The following is a 16295-nucleotide window of genomic DNA, read 5'->3' on the forward strand; positions in this document are numbered from 1 at the left end:
CCAAGAAACATAACCTTATTTCGTAGTGCACAGTTTATAGAGCCAATATCGCCAGCCGAAGTTATTAGGCCTTTTCAGATTGATTCCTAGCAGAGTGCTTGTCACCCAATCGGATTGATCTCCGGTGATAGCCGACCAATTCGATTAGCTCAAAATCGGCTGATGGTTATTAATTCGATTCAAATTGTCACTTCCGAAAAGGTCTTTTTAGCAATAAATAAATAAATAAATAAAAAGAAAAAATAATGAAAAATTGATAATTAATTTCCATATTTGTTTTAGCATTTAAATTTTTGATTTTTATATATTTCATTTAGACAATAATGGGTGGCAAAAGAAAAAACGGTAAAAGCAAGTTTATCACAGTTTAAACTAAAATAAATATTTTTCCCTCTAGAATTTATTCACTTAACTGTCGAGGAACGTAAGGTAATTACTGTTGCTGAGGTGGTCCAGGAGCTCATCAAGTCCCACGAAGCCAAGCGAAATGTCAATCTAAATGCATTGAAACACAAAATATCCTCAAAATATGGTCTTGAGACTTCTCCCAGATTGGTCGATATTATTGCTGCTGTGCCCCTTAATTACAAGAAAATATTAGTACCGAAACTCTTGGCAAAACCAATTAGAACAGCCAGTGGGGCAAGTGTCACTTGTTTTAATTTTTTCGTTATAGCTCTAATCTTTATCTTTCACATAGATTGCAGTAGTAGCAGTAATGTGTAAACCCCATAGGTGTCCCCATATCAACATGACAGGAAATATATGTGTGTATTGCCCTGGAGGTCCTGACTCTGATTTTGAATATTCTACCCAAAGTTATACAGGATATGAGCCTACATCTATGCGAGCTATTAGGGCTCGCTATGACCCCTACTTGCAAACTCGCCACAGAGTGGAGCAACTCAAACAACTGGGCCATTCAGTTGACAAGGTGGAGTTTATTGTAATGGGTGGCACCTTTATGAGTCTTCCAGAAGATTACAGAGATTTTTTTATTCGAAACCTGCATGATGCCCTTTCGGGACATAAAAGTGCTTCTGTAGAAGAAGCAGTAATGTATTCTGAAAGATCAAATACCAAATGCATCGGAATTACTATAGAAACCCGTCCAGATTACTGTCTGCAAAGGCATTTATCAGACATGCTAAAATATGGATGCACTAGATTAGAAATAGGTGTTCAATCTGTTTATGAGGATGTAGCTTTGGATACAAATAGGGGGCACACAGTGAAGGCAGTGTGTGAAACATTTCATTTGGCAAAAGATGCTGGATTTAAAGTAGTTGCTCATATGATGCCTGATTTACCAAATGTGGATTTAGAAAGAGATATTGAACAGTTTATTGTGAGTGACTTTTTAAATTTTATAATTTCTAATTATTCAATCAATTTTACAAAATCTAATTTTTACATTTTTTTAAGCACTTCTTTGAAAGTCCATCCTTCAGAGCTGATGGTTTAAAAATTTATCCAACTTTAGTAATTAGGGGAACAGGTTTGTATGAGCTTTGGAAAACCGGTCGTTACAAAAGCTACCCACCCTCAGTATTGGTGGACCTTATTGCCAAAATACTGGCCTTAGTGCCACCTTGGACTAGGGTGTATAGAGTTCAACGTGATATCCCTATGCCATTGGTTAGGTATTAATCACACAATCACATTACATATCTAATAGGCTACATTAATGGAATTCATTTAGTTCAGGGGTGGAACATGGTAATCTCAGAGAGTTGGCTTTGGAGCGTATGCGAGATTTGGGTTTGAAATGCAGAGATGTACGTACTAGGGAAGTCGGCATAACAGAGATACATGAAAAAGTTAGGCCTTATGATGTGGAACCAGTTCGTAGAGACTATTTTGCAAATGGTGGATGGGAAACATTTTTAAGCTATGAGGATCCAGAGCAAGATATCTTAGTAGGCCTTCTAAGGTCTGTTTTATCTGCATTTTACAATACATATATGAAGTAATTGGAATGTTTTTTTTAGGTTGAGAAAGTGCAGCAAAGAAATGACGTATAGGCCTGAACTTCTAGGAGACACTTCAATTGTTAGGGAACTGCATGTTTATGGCAGCGTGGTACCAGTCAGTGGTCGGGATAATTCAAAATTTCAACACCAAGGTAAATTAGTTGAGTAATTTTGGGAACTTTGTTTTGAAAATTTACATAGGTTATGGAACCCTTTTGATGCAGTGGGCTGAGGATATAGCTAAAAATGAACATAGAAGTATAAAAATCGCTGTAATATCAGGAGTAGGTACCAGGAATTATTATCGAAAATTAGGTAAGTAGGGAAAATATTCTTTATTTAAAAGCGATAATTTTAAAATCTTGTATGTTAAGGGTATGAGCTTCAAGGCCCCTATATGGTGAAAAACCTAACCATTGATTATCACAGAGCACAAGAAGTTTATGATGGTGAAAAACTAGATTTGAGTTCATATGATGGCGACAGAGATTACGAGTTTAATCTCGAAGACGACGATTCAGAAGATGACAAATGGTTTGCCACGTGGAAGAGCGAGCTTAAATAGTTAACTATTTATGAGCCAAATTTATTTAAGGCTTCAGCCTTAAATAAATTTTGCATTTTTTGAATTGTTTCACAAACAACACACTATTCATGGTGACAATCAGGTGGAGTCACCGTTTAAATCAATCGGTGGTAAACTGATTGATCGTGCGCGGAACAGGCCTCAGAGTTCATTACACAACATGAAAATAAATAAAAAAGAAATAAATTGGTTATCCCAATGTTTTTATTTCGTTAGTTTAAGGTATATCGGTTCTCCAAATCCCGTCTCCGGTAAAATGAAATTCCTTTTCAATGTGGTATAATGTCAGTTTTATTTGTGTATGCTGAGAAGAGTTTCGAATTCTTACATCATCCAACACGATCTTTAACTTCTCCTGGACTTTCTCTCTACAATGATTTGCTTATAATTTATCAAAGCAATACATGAAATGTACATTTATTTAGAAATGTATATTTTTTCTAGCAGTCCTTACCGAGGATATAACAAAATCTGAGGACACTTCGCTAAATTTTCAACCAGATATCCCATGTCAATTAGTAGAAAGTATGTACTTTCTATGTCAAGAAAAGGGACATAAGCATGGTAAGGATGGGAAAAAAGTTTTGGCTTTATGTCTTCACAGGGTTTGTTCAGTAATTGACTGAAAAAAACCAGCACATCTTTCGGATGGTTGTAATCCTTACCCTCTCGAATGAAATGTTCAAAATGCTCATCAGCTAAATTGCCTAAAATAATTTCATAGAATAGTAGAATCATTTACACATCTAAAAGGTTATTACTAACCAATAGACTTAAAACTAGCACAGCGTATTTTAGCTGATCGAATAAAATTCAGTCTGTTTCTGATCTTATGGTGATGGACTACAAGCTTTAACATTCTCGGGTGCGTCAATAATAGCCGAAATTCGGGCACTTCAGGAATGTAATTCAGCCTGTCTCGTAGAGTTACACTACTCATGGTAAACACATCTGGTTTGCATTGAATTTGTTCATCAGTGACATTATATTCCTACAGAAATTCAGACAAAATTTGAATATTACATATTTGTTTACAGCCTTTATGCATATATTAATTGCATGAGCGAATATTTAACCACTTATTATCCAAAGCGAAAAAACTATTCCTCAAATGCTTCTCTATCAAACTATAAGGTGTGAAAGGTTTAGATTTTTGCAGTTTGCTACTACCTACTGATGTTAAAGTTCTTTAATCATTTTTGAAACTTTCTTATTGTTCGGTGTAACGGTTTTCAAACTATTTAAGAAAATAGCATACAAAGCAACCCTCTCCTGGTCTATTTGTTATATTGTTTGTGGCATACACACATGTGATTAAAATTTGGCCATTACAATTAGGATACCCTGTAGAAGGCACACCAAAGAATACCTTTAAAATGTCATAGATTTCCATAATTTTTCTAGGATTGATCATCATCATTTTTGGATTGGCTTTGTATGACTTAACAATATCAACTCCTGCAAAAAATGGATGTTGCTGCATCATGATTTTTGGGTACTCTGGGTAGTTGTTTAACAGATAACCACATTTTAGTATTTTGTCCCTACTAAGTCCTATATTCTCTGCTAAGGTAATATTTTCATTGATGGATCTAAAGCTTTTGTTTTTTATCATTTGATGAATACGCAGTAACTTAGCAATTTCATCATTCGTTGCCTCAAGGCGCTTCTCTACAACACATTATTTCAAATAACTCAATATAACTGAAAAACATAACATGTATACCCCTTATCTAAAAAGAAACAAATGACTTTTATAATTTTCTCAAAAAATCATTTTGAATATTCCAAGCTGTGAGACAAATCTATGATATTTGGTTTGATAGCTGATCAATTAGACAACATATCTAGTCACTCCTTATTAGTTTTTTTATCAAATATAGAAATTAGATTAGCAGGTCACTGTTCAATTGTATTAAGGCAATTTCTATTTTGCATGCTTCTGTTTAGATAAGTGGTACCCATATGCAAAACTGCCTTACTTAACCAAGTTACAAGAATCTCTCTATGGACCTCAGTCCACAACTTAGTATCCAGAACCTTTAAACTGACACACAAAGATTTGGGTTTTTCTATGGATGGTTTTACACAGCTCAAAAGGCAATCAGCTACATTAGTAGCGGGATCTATATAACCGCTCAGTTTTAATATCTGAATGCTACTTTTAAAATATTTTACAGCCCTAAAATCACGGATTATGAATATGAAATCAACAAACTCAATTTATAAGTAGTTCAAAAAGGAAATGTTTATAAATTACCGACAAAGTAAATGGGCATCAATGTGTTTGCAACCACTATCCAATAGGGAATTGTAATGGTTAATTTTTGTCACAGGATGGGAAATGAGTAAATTGGAGTGATGTAGCAAGTCCCATTTTGAAAATCCCAATTTATGGCAAAACTTTATTGATTCTGCTAAAACTGCTGGTTCGATTTTGTGGAAGGAAGGATGTTTTTTGAACAACCCGTAAATTTCCGTTCCAGAGAAACCTTTGTAAAGATAATTATCGGTTTTCCAGAGACACTGCTCAAGCTCTTGCCTTACCACAAGCGTCTGTGAGAATTTTATAATTCGCCTCTTTGTAGTTTTCGGTGTAGGAAGTCCTATGTGCTACATTAATAAAGTTTACATTGGGATAATAAAAACTCAGCCTTTTAAACATCCTGTTTTCTTAATATTTAAATAATAGCGGGTATAAGACATTATAATTGTCTCTTCCGAATTTTTGAGGTTATGAGTTGGAAATGATCTAGAAGGACTGGGATGTAGCAAACAATCGCCGGCACTCTATTCAAATTAGTACCCGTATGACGTCATTTGTTGTCAGATACCGCGTCAAGCTCTGGCGCAATCGGCGCATAACAATGGACGATCATTTAAAACAAAAGCCTGTTACTTTTGTGTTGGGTCTATAACGCGATATGTTACAGGGCGGTTAAAATGATTTCGATATTCGCGGGATTATTATTTGATATACTTTGAAAACTGTACGCAAACACCCACTTCACAGGTTTTTTATTTTATTTACCTACATAGGTAGTATAGGGATAATTATTAAGCTCAGATTGCATAGTTAAAACTAAAATAATTATATTTGTTATCAGAAGAGGCTGGACCAGATGCTGAAACTGTTCGTTTTAAAATAAAAACGAGCGGAATAAAGCGACAACCAAACATAAACAATTTATTGTTATGAGTCGGGGCGAGACGATCACGTGTTTACAATTAAATCTGGCTCTTCAAAGTCAAAAATTTAATTTCTGCGCTCTGCGATTGCGATTAGCTATTAACCTTATCAGTTTTAAAAATAGTTCTCGAGTTGTCGGACGACAGTGCGGTCAATGCATTCAAAATGATGAAGCAACAAGAAATCAACGTGACCATCAGAAGGGCCAAAAAGGAGGATATGGCGCAGGTTTTTAAAATGATCAAGGTAAGCTGGCATTTGGCCTATAATTCCCCTTACAGGTGTTACGTAATTCACAATATTACAAGTAGGTATGCCAAATTAATGCCTTATCACGGTTCAGATTTCATAATAAACGATTTCAAGGTGGTTCTGTTAAAACTAAAACAATAGTAACATGCCAGCCTGCTGAAGAATTCAGATACACACTGGGTAGGAACCATATACAGGATGTCCCAGGTGTTATGAGCAGGGTTTCAAGAACAGCCAGAAAAGTCTGGTTTAAGATAGGTTCCTCTTATTTAAACGATTATAAACGATGCTTTGGATATTCGAAAAAAAATACAAATATGTTTTATTTGTTTTTAAACGTTATCGCTCTGTAGTTCAGAAACGAGAAGAAATTGGATCTACGCTCATGCGAGCAACCCACCTTAAAATGCTGTTTTCTAACAATTTCGGGAGTGCTAATCTTAATACCCGAGGCACATTTTATGTCTTAACGACCTGGGTTAATCATAATGGGCACATTAAATTCAAAGCTTTTCAAGTGCTTTAAAGCAGCCCATGACATAACAATACACTTTCTCTACTACTAACTTCAAAAGACCATTAATGGGTATGTTGAATGACTGTAAAAGTACGTTTTCTCGCCTTTCTAAAAAATCTAAGTCAAAAGTTTGTCTAGGGAGCTAAACGGCCATAACATCACCAATCCACTGTCGATTAATTTATGGCTGTCATGGTGATGAATCTCAAATGAAATGTCACCGTTGATATTATGATTCGAAACGCGTTAATAGTACAACAAAAATCAGTACTTGAACTAAGCTGAACTGGTGGTGCCTGGAACACCGTAGCTGTTAAACACTTATGACTCTTATATCTAAAATTCCTCAGTACCGCGCACTTAGGAACTTAAACTTGACGTTCGAGTCATAATAACGTGCTTCACAATCTTGATGTATAATATATCATTATCTATCTTAATACATAATACTGACAGACTGTGGTCTAATGCATTCAATTTGATAGTTTGTTTATGGTGTAGTCTAAACCATAAGGCATCAACACCACCAGATCTGTAATAAATGACTCTCTATTGCAGGCTTTAGCGGAATTTGAAAAATTGGAACATACAGTGACTCTGGACGCAGTTACCTTGGAAAAAGATGGTTTCGAAAACGAAAATCCAGCATTTACGTGTTTAGTCGCCGAACTTTCGGACGGTTACATAGTAGGTTACGCTCTTTATTACACATCGTACTCCACGTGGTTGGGACGATCGATATTCCTGGAAGACCTTTACGTCCAGCCTGCGTACCGCAAAAATGGTATTGGCACTCAACTGTTCTTAGCAGTAGCAAAAATCGCTCACGAAACATCCAGTAAACGAATGGATTTTCATGTCTTGTCATGGAATCCAGCAGGAGATTTTTACAAGCGATTGGGGGCTGTAGATATGACAGTACACGAAAAATGGCATCATTTTCGAATGGACGAAACCTGCTTGAACAGACTGTTCTCACCAGATCCCAATGTTTCATAACAATTACCGGAAAAGTTTAGGTTTAGGAAACGATATTAAGCATTGCTTATTTAAGATTCTTCATTTTTATGACCAGGCAAAAAGTCATTAACAAAGTCAAGCATACTAATTCATTGTTAAAATGCCATAACACTTGATAACCCCATCATTAAATAGTCGAGGTCAGTGTTAGAAAAATAACCATACTTCAGTTCCTTCTTAATCTCAGGCATTGCCAAACGACAATACAACGTCGTGTAAGCCTTAATTATACTAAACAGTGAAAATTAAAAAAAAATCATGGATAGGCGTTGAAATATCAGAGACATATCTTGGATAAATTCATTTGTTACCTGTTGTCAGTACAATGTTTAATTGTAAATAGTAAATGGCTTAATCAACGCGCTACGTCTGATTCACCGTCTACTGCGGAAAAACCTGCTGGTCAAGAGTGCTGTAAGATTTGTAAACGTGACTTGTGTTGCAACTTACTTCATTATTTACAGGTGAAATATGTTAAAGGCAAAGTTGAATTGAAGACTGAACATAGCTAAAACATGCATGTAGCATTCTAGACCAGGAATTTTTTGAAGCACCCCTTGTATATGTATAACCTACTGGCGTAAATCTGAAACGAATCAATTTTAAGAAATGGTCCGTTCGGTTATTAATTAAGTGTAGATTTAATTTTTATGGAATGTTATTGAGGCTGTTGATGACTGGCAACAACGTTTTGATTGATAAACTTTAGCGTTAAGTTTAGATATGACACATAATATTAGTACACTTAGTATGTTTTATATGAGACGAAAAAAATATTATAGGCTTAATTCGGTAAATAATTAAATTAGGATGAGCTAGTGATGAACGGTGACTTTTTTTGACATACCTACTATTTTCCTATTCTACTTTATTTTGATCAATTGCAGTTCAAAAAAGAAATATCAACATCTTGCAAAACTAATACAAAAATCTCTAATAAAATCAGCATTTTTTTAGCTCTATATCAAGATTATGTCAATTAATCAATAGAATAATACTAAGAGAAAAGGTAAGTACCACCAGTAAGGTTTTTGTTGTAGGGTAGTTGTATATTACTTTAAATTAAAACTGAACATAGTATTCTGCTTAAGGGATTGAACACACTTCTTGATGTTTTGATGGCAAAATTGTCAACAAGAACGTATTTCTAAAAATTCTCTTTCTAATTACTGAAGCATAAAAGTTTCTTTAAAATGAGTCATGTCATCATTTTCATTCACAATAGGTATCAGTTCCATAAAAATTTCTGTCACATTTCGTCTGTTTTTCTGAAAACTAATTAAAAAAGTAATTTTGTGATGAGGAGGTGGTCAGTTTTGCCAAGTTTTAACATTCTAACTTTGGTGCCTAAATAGGTATTGACTAGGCAGAGATGCACTTTTTAGGCATGTATTGCTAAATACAAGGTCTTATAATCACAATTCATCATTTTGCACTTTACCTAAGCCAATGTTTAATCTACATAATTATTAAATACCACACTTTGCACTTCCTGGACGTCAATTCCAGCATCTTGATCTAGAAGTGACGCTTGCTTTATACCTTCTTCGATCACATATTCATCGACTCGCGTAGGTTCTTTATGAACGATTTTCATATGAGCTATAAGATTGTAGTTTTCTGTGAATTTTTTCCCACAAGACATGCAATTATGATTTTTTTCTTTTTCATGAGTAGCTCGTAGGTGTCGTTTTAGATGCGAATTAGTGAGAAAACGATGATCGCACATGTCGCATTTAAAATTTCGCTCGCCCGCGTGGATTTTTTTGTGCATGTTGAACGAACTATGGTGCAGAAATTTTTTGCCGCAGGCCTCGCATTGATACCGGCTTTCACCTAAAAAAAACATAATATTTTAAATTCTAGTGCACATAATAACATAAGCAAGTAACTACATGCTATGAAAAAAAACCACTTAATTTAAGAGCCGTACATACAGTTCTTGCTCAATTCTATTTAACTTCAATTAATCAAGATAAAGTGATCATACTAAATATTTCATTACATGTGCACATTAACACATGTTTTCAATCAATTTAATTTAAATAAAGTAATGGATTAAATTTAATCTAAATTTGTTTAATAAATCTAAACAGACTGCCAAGATTCGTACTTATTGAATATCAATTAATATATCTTTGGTTATATACCTACTTTGTTACAGCACTTAAGGATATTAGCAAATGAAAAAAACATGACACACACCATATCAGGTATATGTATATGCCAACATACAAGTAAAATTCTATAATACATACAGTAAAATAAATCTTACCTGTGTGAATGACAAAATGCCTGCTCAAGGAAGCTTTCTGATTGAAACCTTTACCACATACGTCACAAAAACAAGGTCCTTCTGCTATTTTATTCAACCCCAAGAGTCTCATTTCATCCTCGGCACCCTCATGTTTTTTCATGTGATTTTCATAGCCACTTTTGGTTTTAAAGCTTTGACCACATATTTCACACAGCACAGTTTTGGGTTTGCTTTTTGTCATGTGCTGGACAATATGTTTGGATAAATCCATTTGGATTGACGACTGAATCTGTGTAATACATAAAAACAGGTAATTACTCTAAACTTTAAAAAAACTTAAATGTGGAAAATTACTTTCCCTATTACAGAAACGTACATTTCCTACATAGAAGAAAAGCCCATATTTAAGAGGCTTAAAATCTATTTTGAAAGTCTAAGATAAAAAGAAAAGCTATTGATGATATTTATGTTTGTAAAAATATTTATACCCAAGAAATTAACAAGGGAAGACGGTAATTTACTACTATTTGGCATTTTAACATATAAAGGGTATTTCAAACTGTGTGCCTCAGGACGTATGTAAAAAAACGGAAAATAAAATTAAACATTTGATTGTGAGGAGTCAAAGATTTACCGTGAGCTCCATTTTAATAGTAAACAATTAATTTTTCTACTTTTTGAAATGGCAGATACATAAGAAAAATAAATTTTTAATCAGTAGTCTTTCTACGAGATTCTGCAATCACATTTCCAATGTAACTTTTTGTTTTTTCACACGTGAAGTGGGAAATTTTAAACACTATATAGAGAATAGCCTCATTTAAAGCAAAATTATTTATAGGTAATGTGCTGGCAAACTTACCAGGCAATTAATATCTATGGAAATGTTCAAATTAAGGCCATGTATTTGTTGGTTTCTTGGTTTCCATGGAAATTGTCCTCCTGTTAAAGTTACCAGCACACAGCATATTAATAATTTATCACTTAGGGCCAAATTATATTAAAGTGCTAATCTGACCAATACCTAGGTACCTAAGAAAATGTGAAATTGAAGAAAAAATTTTTGAAAATAGAAAATTTTTGCAGTAGTCACACTTTTTTTAATGGAATACCCTGTATGGGAAAAATACTAATAATTTGCATATGTTGTTATAAATAGGCTTTTTCAGAAATGATGGCCTGGATTGGATTAAATCTTATCAGCTGATTAAGCTGATTTTTAATTAATTAAATTAACCCCAGTTAATCTGAATCACAGAAAATAGTCTAATAATTTTATAAGGATCAACCTGATCCAGATAATCATTTCTGAGACTTAAGGCCTAATGTAACAAACCTGTTCAAAAACCTTTTCATTTCTCATATCATTGTCACAGTCACTTTCAGGAACTGAACCTATTTTCTTTGAAATGGCAGGGTCATCACTCGCCCCTCTTATTCGTTTTACTTTTATTGGCAAATTTTTGAAATTAAGGTCAGGTAATTTATCTTCAAATTCTTCAGGATCAGGCTCATCATCCTAGAAGAATAGATAAAGGAATTATATAAGTCAGTTTTTGATTCACATAACATAAGGTTGTACAAGGTCATGCTAGTTTGCAAGGGAACACGCTTAAAATTAAAATGAGTGGAAAAATATGTATTGGAAATTCTATTTAAAAAGGGATTTATGTATCGATAATGAATCTTTCAATGAATTTGATGACAAGCCTTCGATGTAGTACAGTTAGACTTTAGAACCTGTATAAGATATACAAAGAAACACAGGGATGAATTTACAAAAATAAAAGCCGTGAAACATGAATAAATAAGGACAAATAATGCTAATTGTTAGCTTAAATTTAATAATCACTAAGGTAAATCTGAAATTATTAAATATTTAGCAAATAATATGTCTCTTGATATATCACTTGTTATTAGCAATTACTTGAGTGTTATGTTGTGTCAATATATAAATCTCACTTAACTTTTGATCATGTTATGTGAATCTAGAAACTCAGCATTACTACTTACCACATCATCTTTTCTTGTTTTAATAGGCTGTCTAGGGATTCTCGAAGTTTTGCAATTTTCAACTTTTGAAATGAAATCCCTCAATTGAGTAAACAACTCTTTTTCTCTTTGTTGAATGACATCCAATTCATTTAAGAGTTGGTAGCAACTCGAACAAATATTGCAATGCAAGAAGGATATGTTCTTGTAGAGTTTCTCTACAAATTTGAGTAGTAAAGTTTTTGACTTCTCTGACTTTGTTGTCTTCAGGTTGAATTTGATCCTTGCTATGTTTTCTCCACAAATTACACATTTTGACCTGGGAAGAAACATTTTTAAATGGATCAGTGGCGTTAGTATCAGTCAAGTAGCAATCAAATCAAATCACGGTTCTGCTCGTGTAGAAATCCTACGGTGTCAGATAATCAATTCCTTCAATTACGAAAATATTTGTCTAACAACCGATTCGCAGTAGGTACCACGTAAAAATTAACAATCAATAATAAACATGAATACATTTTGCATTTTATAATTATAAATATTTATTATATATTGAATATGGAGTAAATGAATGTAATGACAAATGAGATATAGAGGAGAGCAGGCTTCATAAATTTCAAGCTATGTCGCAAAATGGCAACAGCGCCTGAAACAGCGCTTTAGTTGAAAATTACTTCAGGCAAATTGCAAGAATTTTTCGCGTTTATATTACTATGACAATGCTGTATGCGTTTTATTAGCTCAGAATATGAAAGGACGTTTTTGAATTAACATTCACCCTTTTATTGATGAGCTCAGTACCACCCTTGACTGAAAATCTGCGATAATAAACTTTATTAAATAAGAATTATAATTTTTCGCTTTGTTCAAACATCTAATGGCTATTAATAAAACAATGGATGACATCATAGCACTACTTCTCTAAGTTATCGAGCAGAATAATTAAATAAAGTGAGCAGAATAAGAATAAAAATAATAACTCTTTTCACGTGATAGACAAGGAACAAGCGAAAGATACTCCTATAGGTTCACAATAAAATTTTTCCTTTTTTCTAAGTGAACAGCCCTGATTGGTGAAAGTAATTTTTCATATGCGACGTGGTGCAGTTTGTTCGACAGATTGACCCACAAACAGACACCAATAAAGCAAACATCAATGCACTGTTGATGCGCGGACGCCCTTACGTCTTCATTCACATACCTATTTCAATTGTTTAGGTTAGTTTACATTCGTCTATTGGAAGGGGTGTTGGTATGGATGGTGAGACTGCGGGCAGCCCCATAGGCGATGTCTCGGAAGACGATGTTGATCCAGTGATACGGGAGGTATACTTTTCCTGTGCTGATTAGTATTTGTGTCCCTGTTGTAGGTTGTATGCCAATTTAAACTAAAAAAACAGTAAAAATATTACTAATGTTTACATTACAAGATCATGAAATGCAAGAAGTTATTTCATGCCTTCTTGAGCAACTTCTACAGGCAAGAGTTGCTCTATCAAATTACACCATATCCATATCTATAGAAAAATTGCTTAAAAAAAATGTGTAGTTAACCTCAGAAAATATTTTCACTACAATTCTTCATTTAGTCTTGTAAGTGTTTTCCTTTTCAGATACCAATAATTAATTCTAAGAAGCTAGAGGACATTCTATATTTGCTCCAATTCCCATTTAAGGGAAGAAATATTCAAAACAATGAGAAAATTAATAAATGTAGCTTCAAACCTGGAAACAAAGAGATAATGTTAGAAATGGGAATTAATACAGAATCAACTAATTTTGACGCAGGTAAGACATGGCAGGTTCCAAATAAGGCTGGATGTGTTTAGCACCCTTCTGTGAATACCAGTAGTGGAAACTAATAGTTTTTAATATATATAATATAGGTGGACCTCAGCAATGTCAAAATACCATTTTGAACAAAGATAGGTTTACAATAATCTATTGGTTTCCTTCCAAACACTTAATTCGTAGGCATCTTTTCATTCATACATTTTTATGTAGAATGTTCTTATACATAGTATTTTACCTTCTGTAGACAGTATAACAATCCAGCGTTGACTTCCAGGAAGGGCTGAGTTAATAGCCCACGAAACTGATGGAGATTTAAGCAGCAAAAAGGACTTAAAATCAGTTTATTTTGAAAACGAAATAGTTGACAAAGTATTTTTGAAGTCAACTCGATGTGTTAAAGACACTAACAATTATGCTGTTGCTGCCTTCAATGGACGGGAGATTCATTTGACTGCAATTAAGGGTAATTTTATAATGATTTACTTTTGTCTTCATTCATAATTGATGATCTGTTCTCACTACAGATGTTTTCCAACTTAAACCATATTTCCCTTATTTGGATAAAAGTTTAAAGAGGGGGAAAGACGTTTTAAATATGGCCAACAATGCCGAGGATGGGGAGAAAGCTGGCCCCAGCACAGCACAACAAGTAATTTAAACGCCTCTTTTCCAAATTCTAATTGTCACTTATTGTTATTTTCAATAGGTAACAGTGAGGTTTAAACAAACTCAGGATCTGCCTGACAAGAAGGCGGGGTTGCAAAATGTGTCATATCATGAATTACAAGCCCGTCGAAATCAGGAGCCATTTGTCGAGTGCCGGTGGTATAATGAAGATAGCTCTCATAGCAATGTAAGACTTAACCGGAACGTTAAGACTACAAATTTTTGATTGAGATAAATAATGACTTTATCTTGCAGGTGGAGAGGTTAAAATTGATCTCGGATATACCAGAGGAGACAGGCCAAGCGGAAAATATGCCCAAAGAAGAATATATGACACTATTGGTGCCTGAAGATAAGGAACAAGCTCCACTGGAGCCTACTTTACCCAGTCATGTTCTTTCATTGCATGCGTTAAGAGACCTACCACTGTCCCAGCAGTGTAAACTCCTGCTTAAAGATGGTAAGATGATTGTCTGCAAATTAAACATGTTAGGATATTTAATTTCATTTTTTGTGTGTAATTTAACGGATTCTTTTCTATTTAAAGCACAAATAATTCAGTTTCATCAAATTATGCTGCTACTGGCAGGCGTAGAAGGCATCACCGCTGATTCCTTAATAAAAAGCCTCACTAAAGTAGCTGTATTGGTCAGGGGTGAGTCTATTAACAAATAAATTTTTCTCGCTTTATTCGGTGCTTGGAATCATAGGGAATTGGGTAGTTAAATCTGAGGTGCTGTATCCAGAAGAAACATTTTCGGCAATTAGTGGCGTTCCAGCAGAGTTGATGTGTCGCGCCCGAGACTATATAGTAGGTGTCAACAAATCCTCTTTCTATCTGGCTAATACGTTATTTAATCCGTTCGATCTAGATGTACTTGTTCACGAAACAGCAATATGTACAACGAATCAAAGTGTCGTCGCTAGTAAAAATCCCTGCTGAAGAAGTGAAAGAGATCTTCGCCGGCATATCCAAGCTGCAAACGCATGACAAAGGCTGGGAGCTCGCTCTTCCCACTGACCATGACTTTTTGGCAAAACATGGAGATTTGGTACAAAGGCAGAACTTATTTTGGGAGCATCGTTATAATCAATTAAGTCACTTTTTGACGCAGCCGAGTAGACAGCGGCGGAAGAGCAAGAGCGTGTCGGAAAGCGAGGGAGCAGGGGGTAAAACTAGAACAAGCAGCATCAGTTGGTGAGCCTTTATTTATAGCGTTTTTTTGAGGGGGAGGGGGGGGGGGGAACTAATACCAAAATAATGTAGTCTTGGGAGCTAACTATTGTGACCATTGTTAATGTAATAATGTTAAGAGCTGCAGCCAGTGAAAACTAAAGAAAACTAAATTTTCGTTATAAGCTGATGTAACAAATGTATTAAAACCAAAAATGGAGATATAAGGCAGATCTTATAGGTAACTCATGTTAAAATAATTTCATCAGCTGACCTATTGCTACTCTATCAAATTATTCGTGAATTTAATGAACATTTGCATAGTATGGCTGTACGTACAATCACTAGTTGAGTTCTAAATTTCTCAATATAATACATTATTTAATTTTCGAAGTAGGTTATTACTAATAGTGACCCTAATATAAATTCATTTTCAGTTCGGACAATGAATCTGGCACCGTGATATCGCCTTTGCTTTCCAGGAAGAAGGCCAGACACGATTCTTGTGGGTCCTCAAATGCCTTTACAAATAATGCTGCCTTGACTGACGAGTAACCATTCTTGATACGAACGTGATAGAATACACATGTATTTCCTTGTTTTTATTATAATGTTGTTAATTCAAACAATAAAATTGAAATAAAATAAAAAATCCTTATTTTTAATTAATTCATATTATGAATCTACACGAAATTCTAGATACGTCTGATAACACATATAATTTTAAATGCACACAAACGTCTGTGTTCCGATATTTTGAAAAAAACGTAGTAATAATACGTAGTGCTCTTCTGTGTAGTTGTGTTTTACCTATTCATTTTGGAAATGGAAAAACTTAATCACTCTGTATATTCGTTAATATTCTTTTTTAAAA

The 16295-nt window shown here is 34.3% G+C and overlaps 5 protein-coding genes across 5 annotated transcripts; 3 read left to right on the forward strand and 2 right to left on the reverse strand.

Moving 5' to 3' along the window:
- Positions 1-241: 241 nt before the first annotated feature.
- On the forward strand, positions 242-2615 carry Elp3 (elongator complex protein 3). The gene is made up of 8 exons (XM_066402536.1): positions 242-345; positions 398-642; positions 701-1348; positions 1426-1643; positions 1703-1933; positions 1992-2125; positions 2175-2288; positions 2348-2615. The coding sequence occupies exons 1-8, from the start codon at positions 324-326 to the stop codon at positions 2536-2538; spliced, it is 1803 nt and encodes a 600-aa protein (XP_066258633.1). The 5' UTR covers positions 242-323; the 3' UTR covers positions 2539-2615.
- Positions 2616-2766: 151 nt separating this feature from the next.
- Positions 2767-5343, reverse strand: mTerf5 (mitochondrial transcription termination factor 5). Its single transcript, XM_066402549.1, has 7 exons — positions 5107-5343; positions 4820-5051; positions 4542-4741; positions 3929-4230; positions 3325-3550; positions 3014-3266; positions 2767-2927 (listed from the first exon to the last, which is right to left on the reverse strand). The coding sequence occupies exons 1-7, from the start codon at positions 5222-5224 to the stop codon at positions 2777-2779; spliced, it is 1482 nt and encodes a 493-aa protein (XP_066258646.1). The 5' UTR covers positions 5225-5343; the 3' UTR covers positions 2767-2776.
- Positions 5344-5624: 281 nt separating this feature from the next.
- Positions 5625-8361, forward strand: LOC136417068 (thialysine N-epsilon-acetyltransferase). The gene is made up of 2 exons (XM_066402556.1): positions 5625-5995; positions 7077-8361. Exons 1-2 carry the CDS (start codon positions 5915-5917, stop codon positions 7515-7517), a joined length of 522 nt encoding a protein of 173 aa, XP_066258653.1. The 5' UTR covers positions 5625-5914; the 3' UTR covers positions 7518-8361.
- Positions 8362-8913: 552 nt separating this feature from the next.
- Positions 8914-12280, reverse strand: LOC136417066 (zinc finger protein 8-like). Its single transcript, XM_066402554.1, has 4 exons — positions 11809-12280; positions 11132-11314; positions 9814-10084; positions 8914-9374 (listed from the first exon to the last, which is right to left on the reverse strand). Exons 1-4 carry the CDS (start codon positions 12118-12120, stop codon positions 8992-8994), a joined length of 1149 nt encoding a protein of 382 aa, XP_066258651.1. The 5' UTR covers positions 12121-12280; the 3' UTR covers positions 8914-8991.
- Positions 12281-12964: 684 nt separating this feature from the next.
- Polr3E (RNA polymerase III subunit E) lies at positions 12965-16073 on the forward strand. Its single transcript, XM_066402550.1, has 10 exons — positions 12965-13113; positions 13401-13575; positions 13856-14044; positions 14106-14230; positions 14288-14434; positions 14503-14707; positions 14795-14902; positions 14958-15058; positions 15120-15445; positions 15859-16073. The coding sequence occupies exons 1-10, from the start codon at positions 13042-13044 to the stop codon at positions 15974-15976; spliced, it is 1566 nt and encodes a 521-aa protein (XP_066258647.1). The 5' UTR covers positions 12965-13041; the 3' UTR covers positions 15977-16073.
- Positions 16074-16295: the final 222 nt, after the last annotated feature.

This window comes from Euwallacea similis, chromosome 26 (genome assembly GCF_039881205.1).
Source record: "Euwallacea similis isolate ESF13 chromosome 26, ESF131.1, whole genome shotgun sequence".
NCBI lineage: Eukaryota > Metazoa > Arthropoda > Insecta > Coleoptera > Curculionidae > Euwallacea > Euwallacea similis.

What these genes read in the sequence shown, in the direction of transcription:
- mTerf5 (XM_066402549.1), bottom strand. Translation starts at nt 5,224, where the DNA reads ATGTTTAAAAGGCTGAGTTTTTATTATCCCAATGTAAACTTTATTAAT. An exon ending in GATGCCCATTTACTTTGTCG is followed by an intron (nt 4,742 to 4,819) that starts GTAATTTATAAA and finishes CCGTGATTTTAG; the next exon opens with GGCTGTAAAATATTTTAAAA. An exon ending in CAGATTTTGTTATATCCTCG is followed by an intron (nt 2,928 to 3,013) that starts GTAAGGACTGCT and finishes AAATCATTGTAG; the next exon opens with AGAGAAAGTCCAGGAGAAGT.
- LOC136417068 (XM_066402556.1), top strand. Translation starts at nt 5,915, where the DNA reads ATGATGAAGCAACAAGAAATCAACGTGACCATCAGAAGGGCCAAAAAG. An exon ending in AGGTTTTTAAAATGATCAAG is followed by an intron (nt 5,996 to 7,076) that starts GTAAGCTGGCAT and finishes TCTCTATTGCAG; the next exon opens with GCTTTAGCGGAATTTGAAAA.
- Polr3E (XM_066402550.1), top strand. Translation starts at nt 13,042, where the DNA reads ATGGATGGTGAGACTGCGGGCAGCCCCATAGGCGATGTCTCGGAAGAC. An exon ending in TCATTTGACTGCAATTAAGG is followed by an intron (nt 14,045 to 14,105) that starts GTAATTTTATAA and finishes TTCTCACTACAG; the next exon opens with ATGTTTTCCAACTTAAACCA. An exon ending in TAAACTCCTGCTTAAAGATG is followed by an intron (nt 14,708 to 14,794) that starts GTAAGATGATTG and finishes TTCTATTTAAAG; the next exon opens with CACAAATAATTCAGTTTCAT.
- Elp3 (XM_066402536.1), top strand. Translation starts at nt 324, where the DNA reads ATGGGTGGCAAAAGAAAAAACG. An exon ending in GAGATATTGAACAGTTTATT is followed by an intron (nt 1,349 to 1,425) that starts GTGAGTGACTTT and finishes CATTTTTTTAAG; the next exon opens with CACTTCTTTGAAAGTCCATC. An exon ending in GAATTATTATCGAAAATTAG is followed by an intron (nt 2,289 to 2,347) that starts GTAAGTAGGGAA and finishes TTGTATGTTAAG; the next exon opens with GGTATGAGCTTCAAGGCCCC.
- LOC136417066 (XM_066402554.1), bottom strand. Translation starts at nt 12,120, where the DNA reads ATGTTTCTTCCCAGGTCAAAATGTGTAATTTGTGGAGAAAACATAGCA. An exon ending in AAACAAGAAAAGATGATGTG is followed by an intron (nt 11,315 to 11,808) that starts GTAAGTAGTAAT and finishes CTATTCTTCTAG; the next exon opens with GATGATGAGCCTGATCCTGA. An exon ending in GCATTTTGTCATTCACACAG is followed by an intron (nt 9,375 to 9,813) that starts GTAAGATTTATT and finishes TGTTTTTTTTAG; the next exon opens with GTGAAAGCCGGTATCAATGC.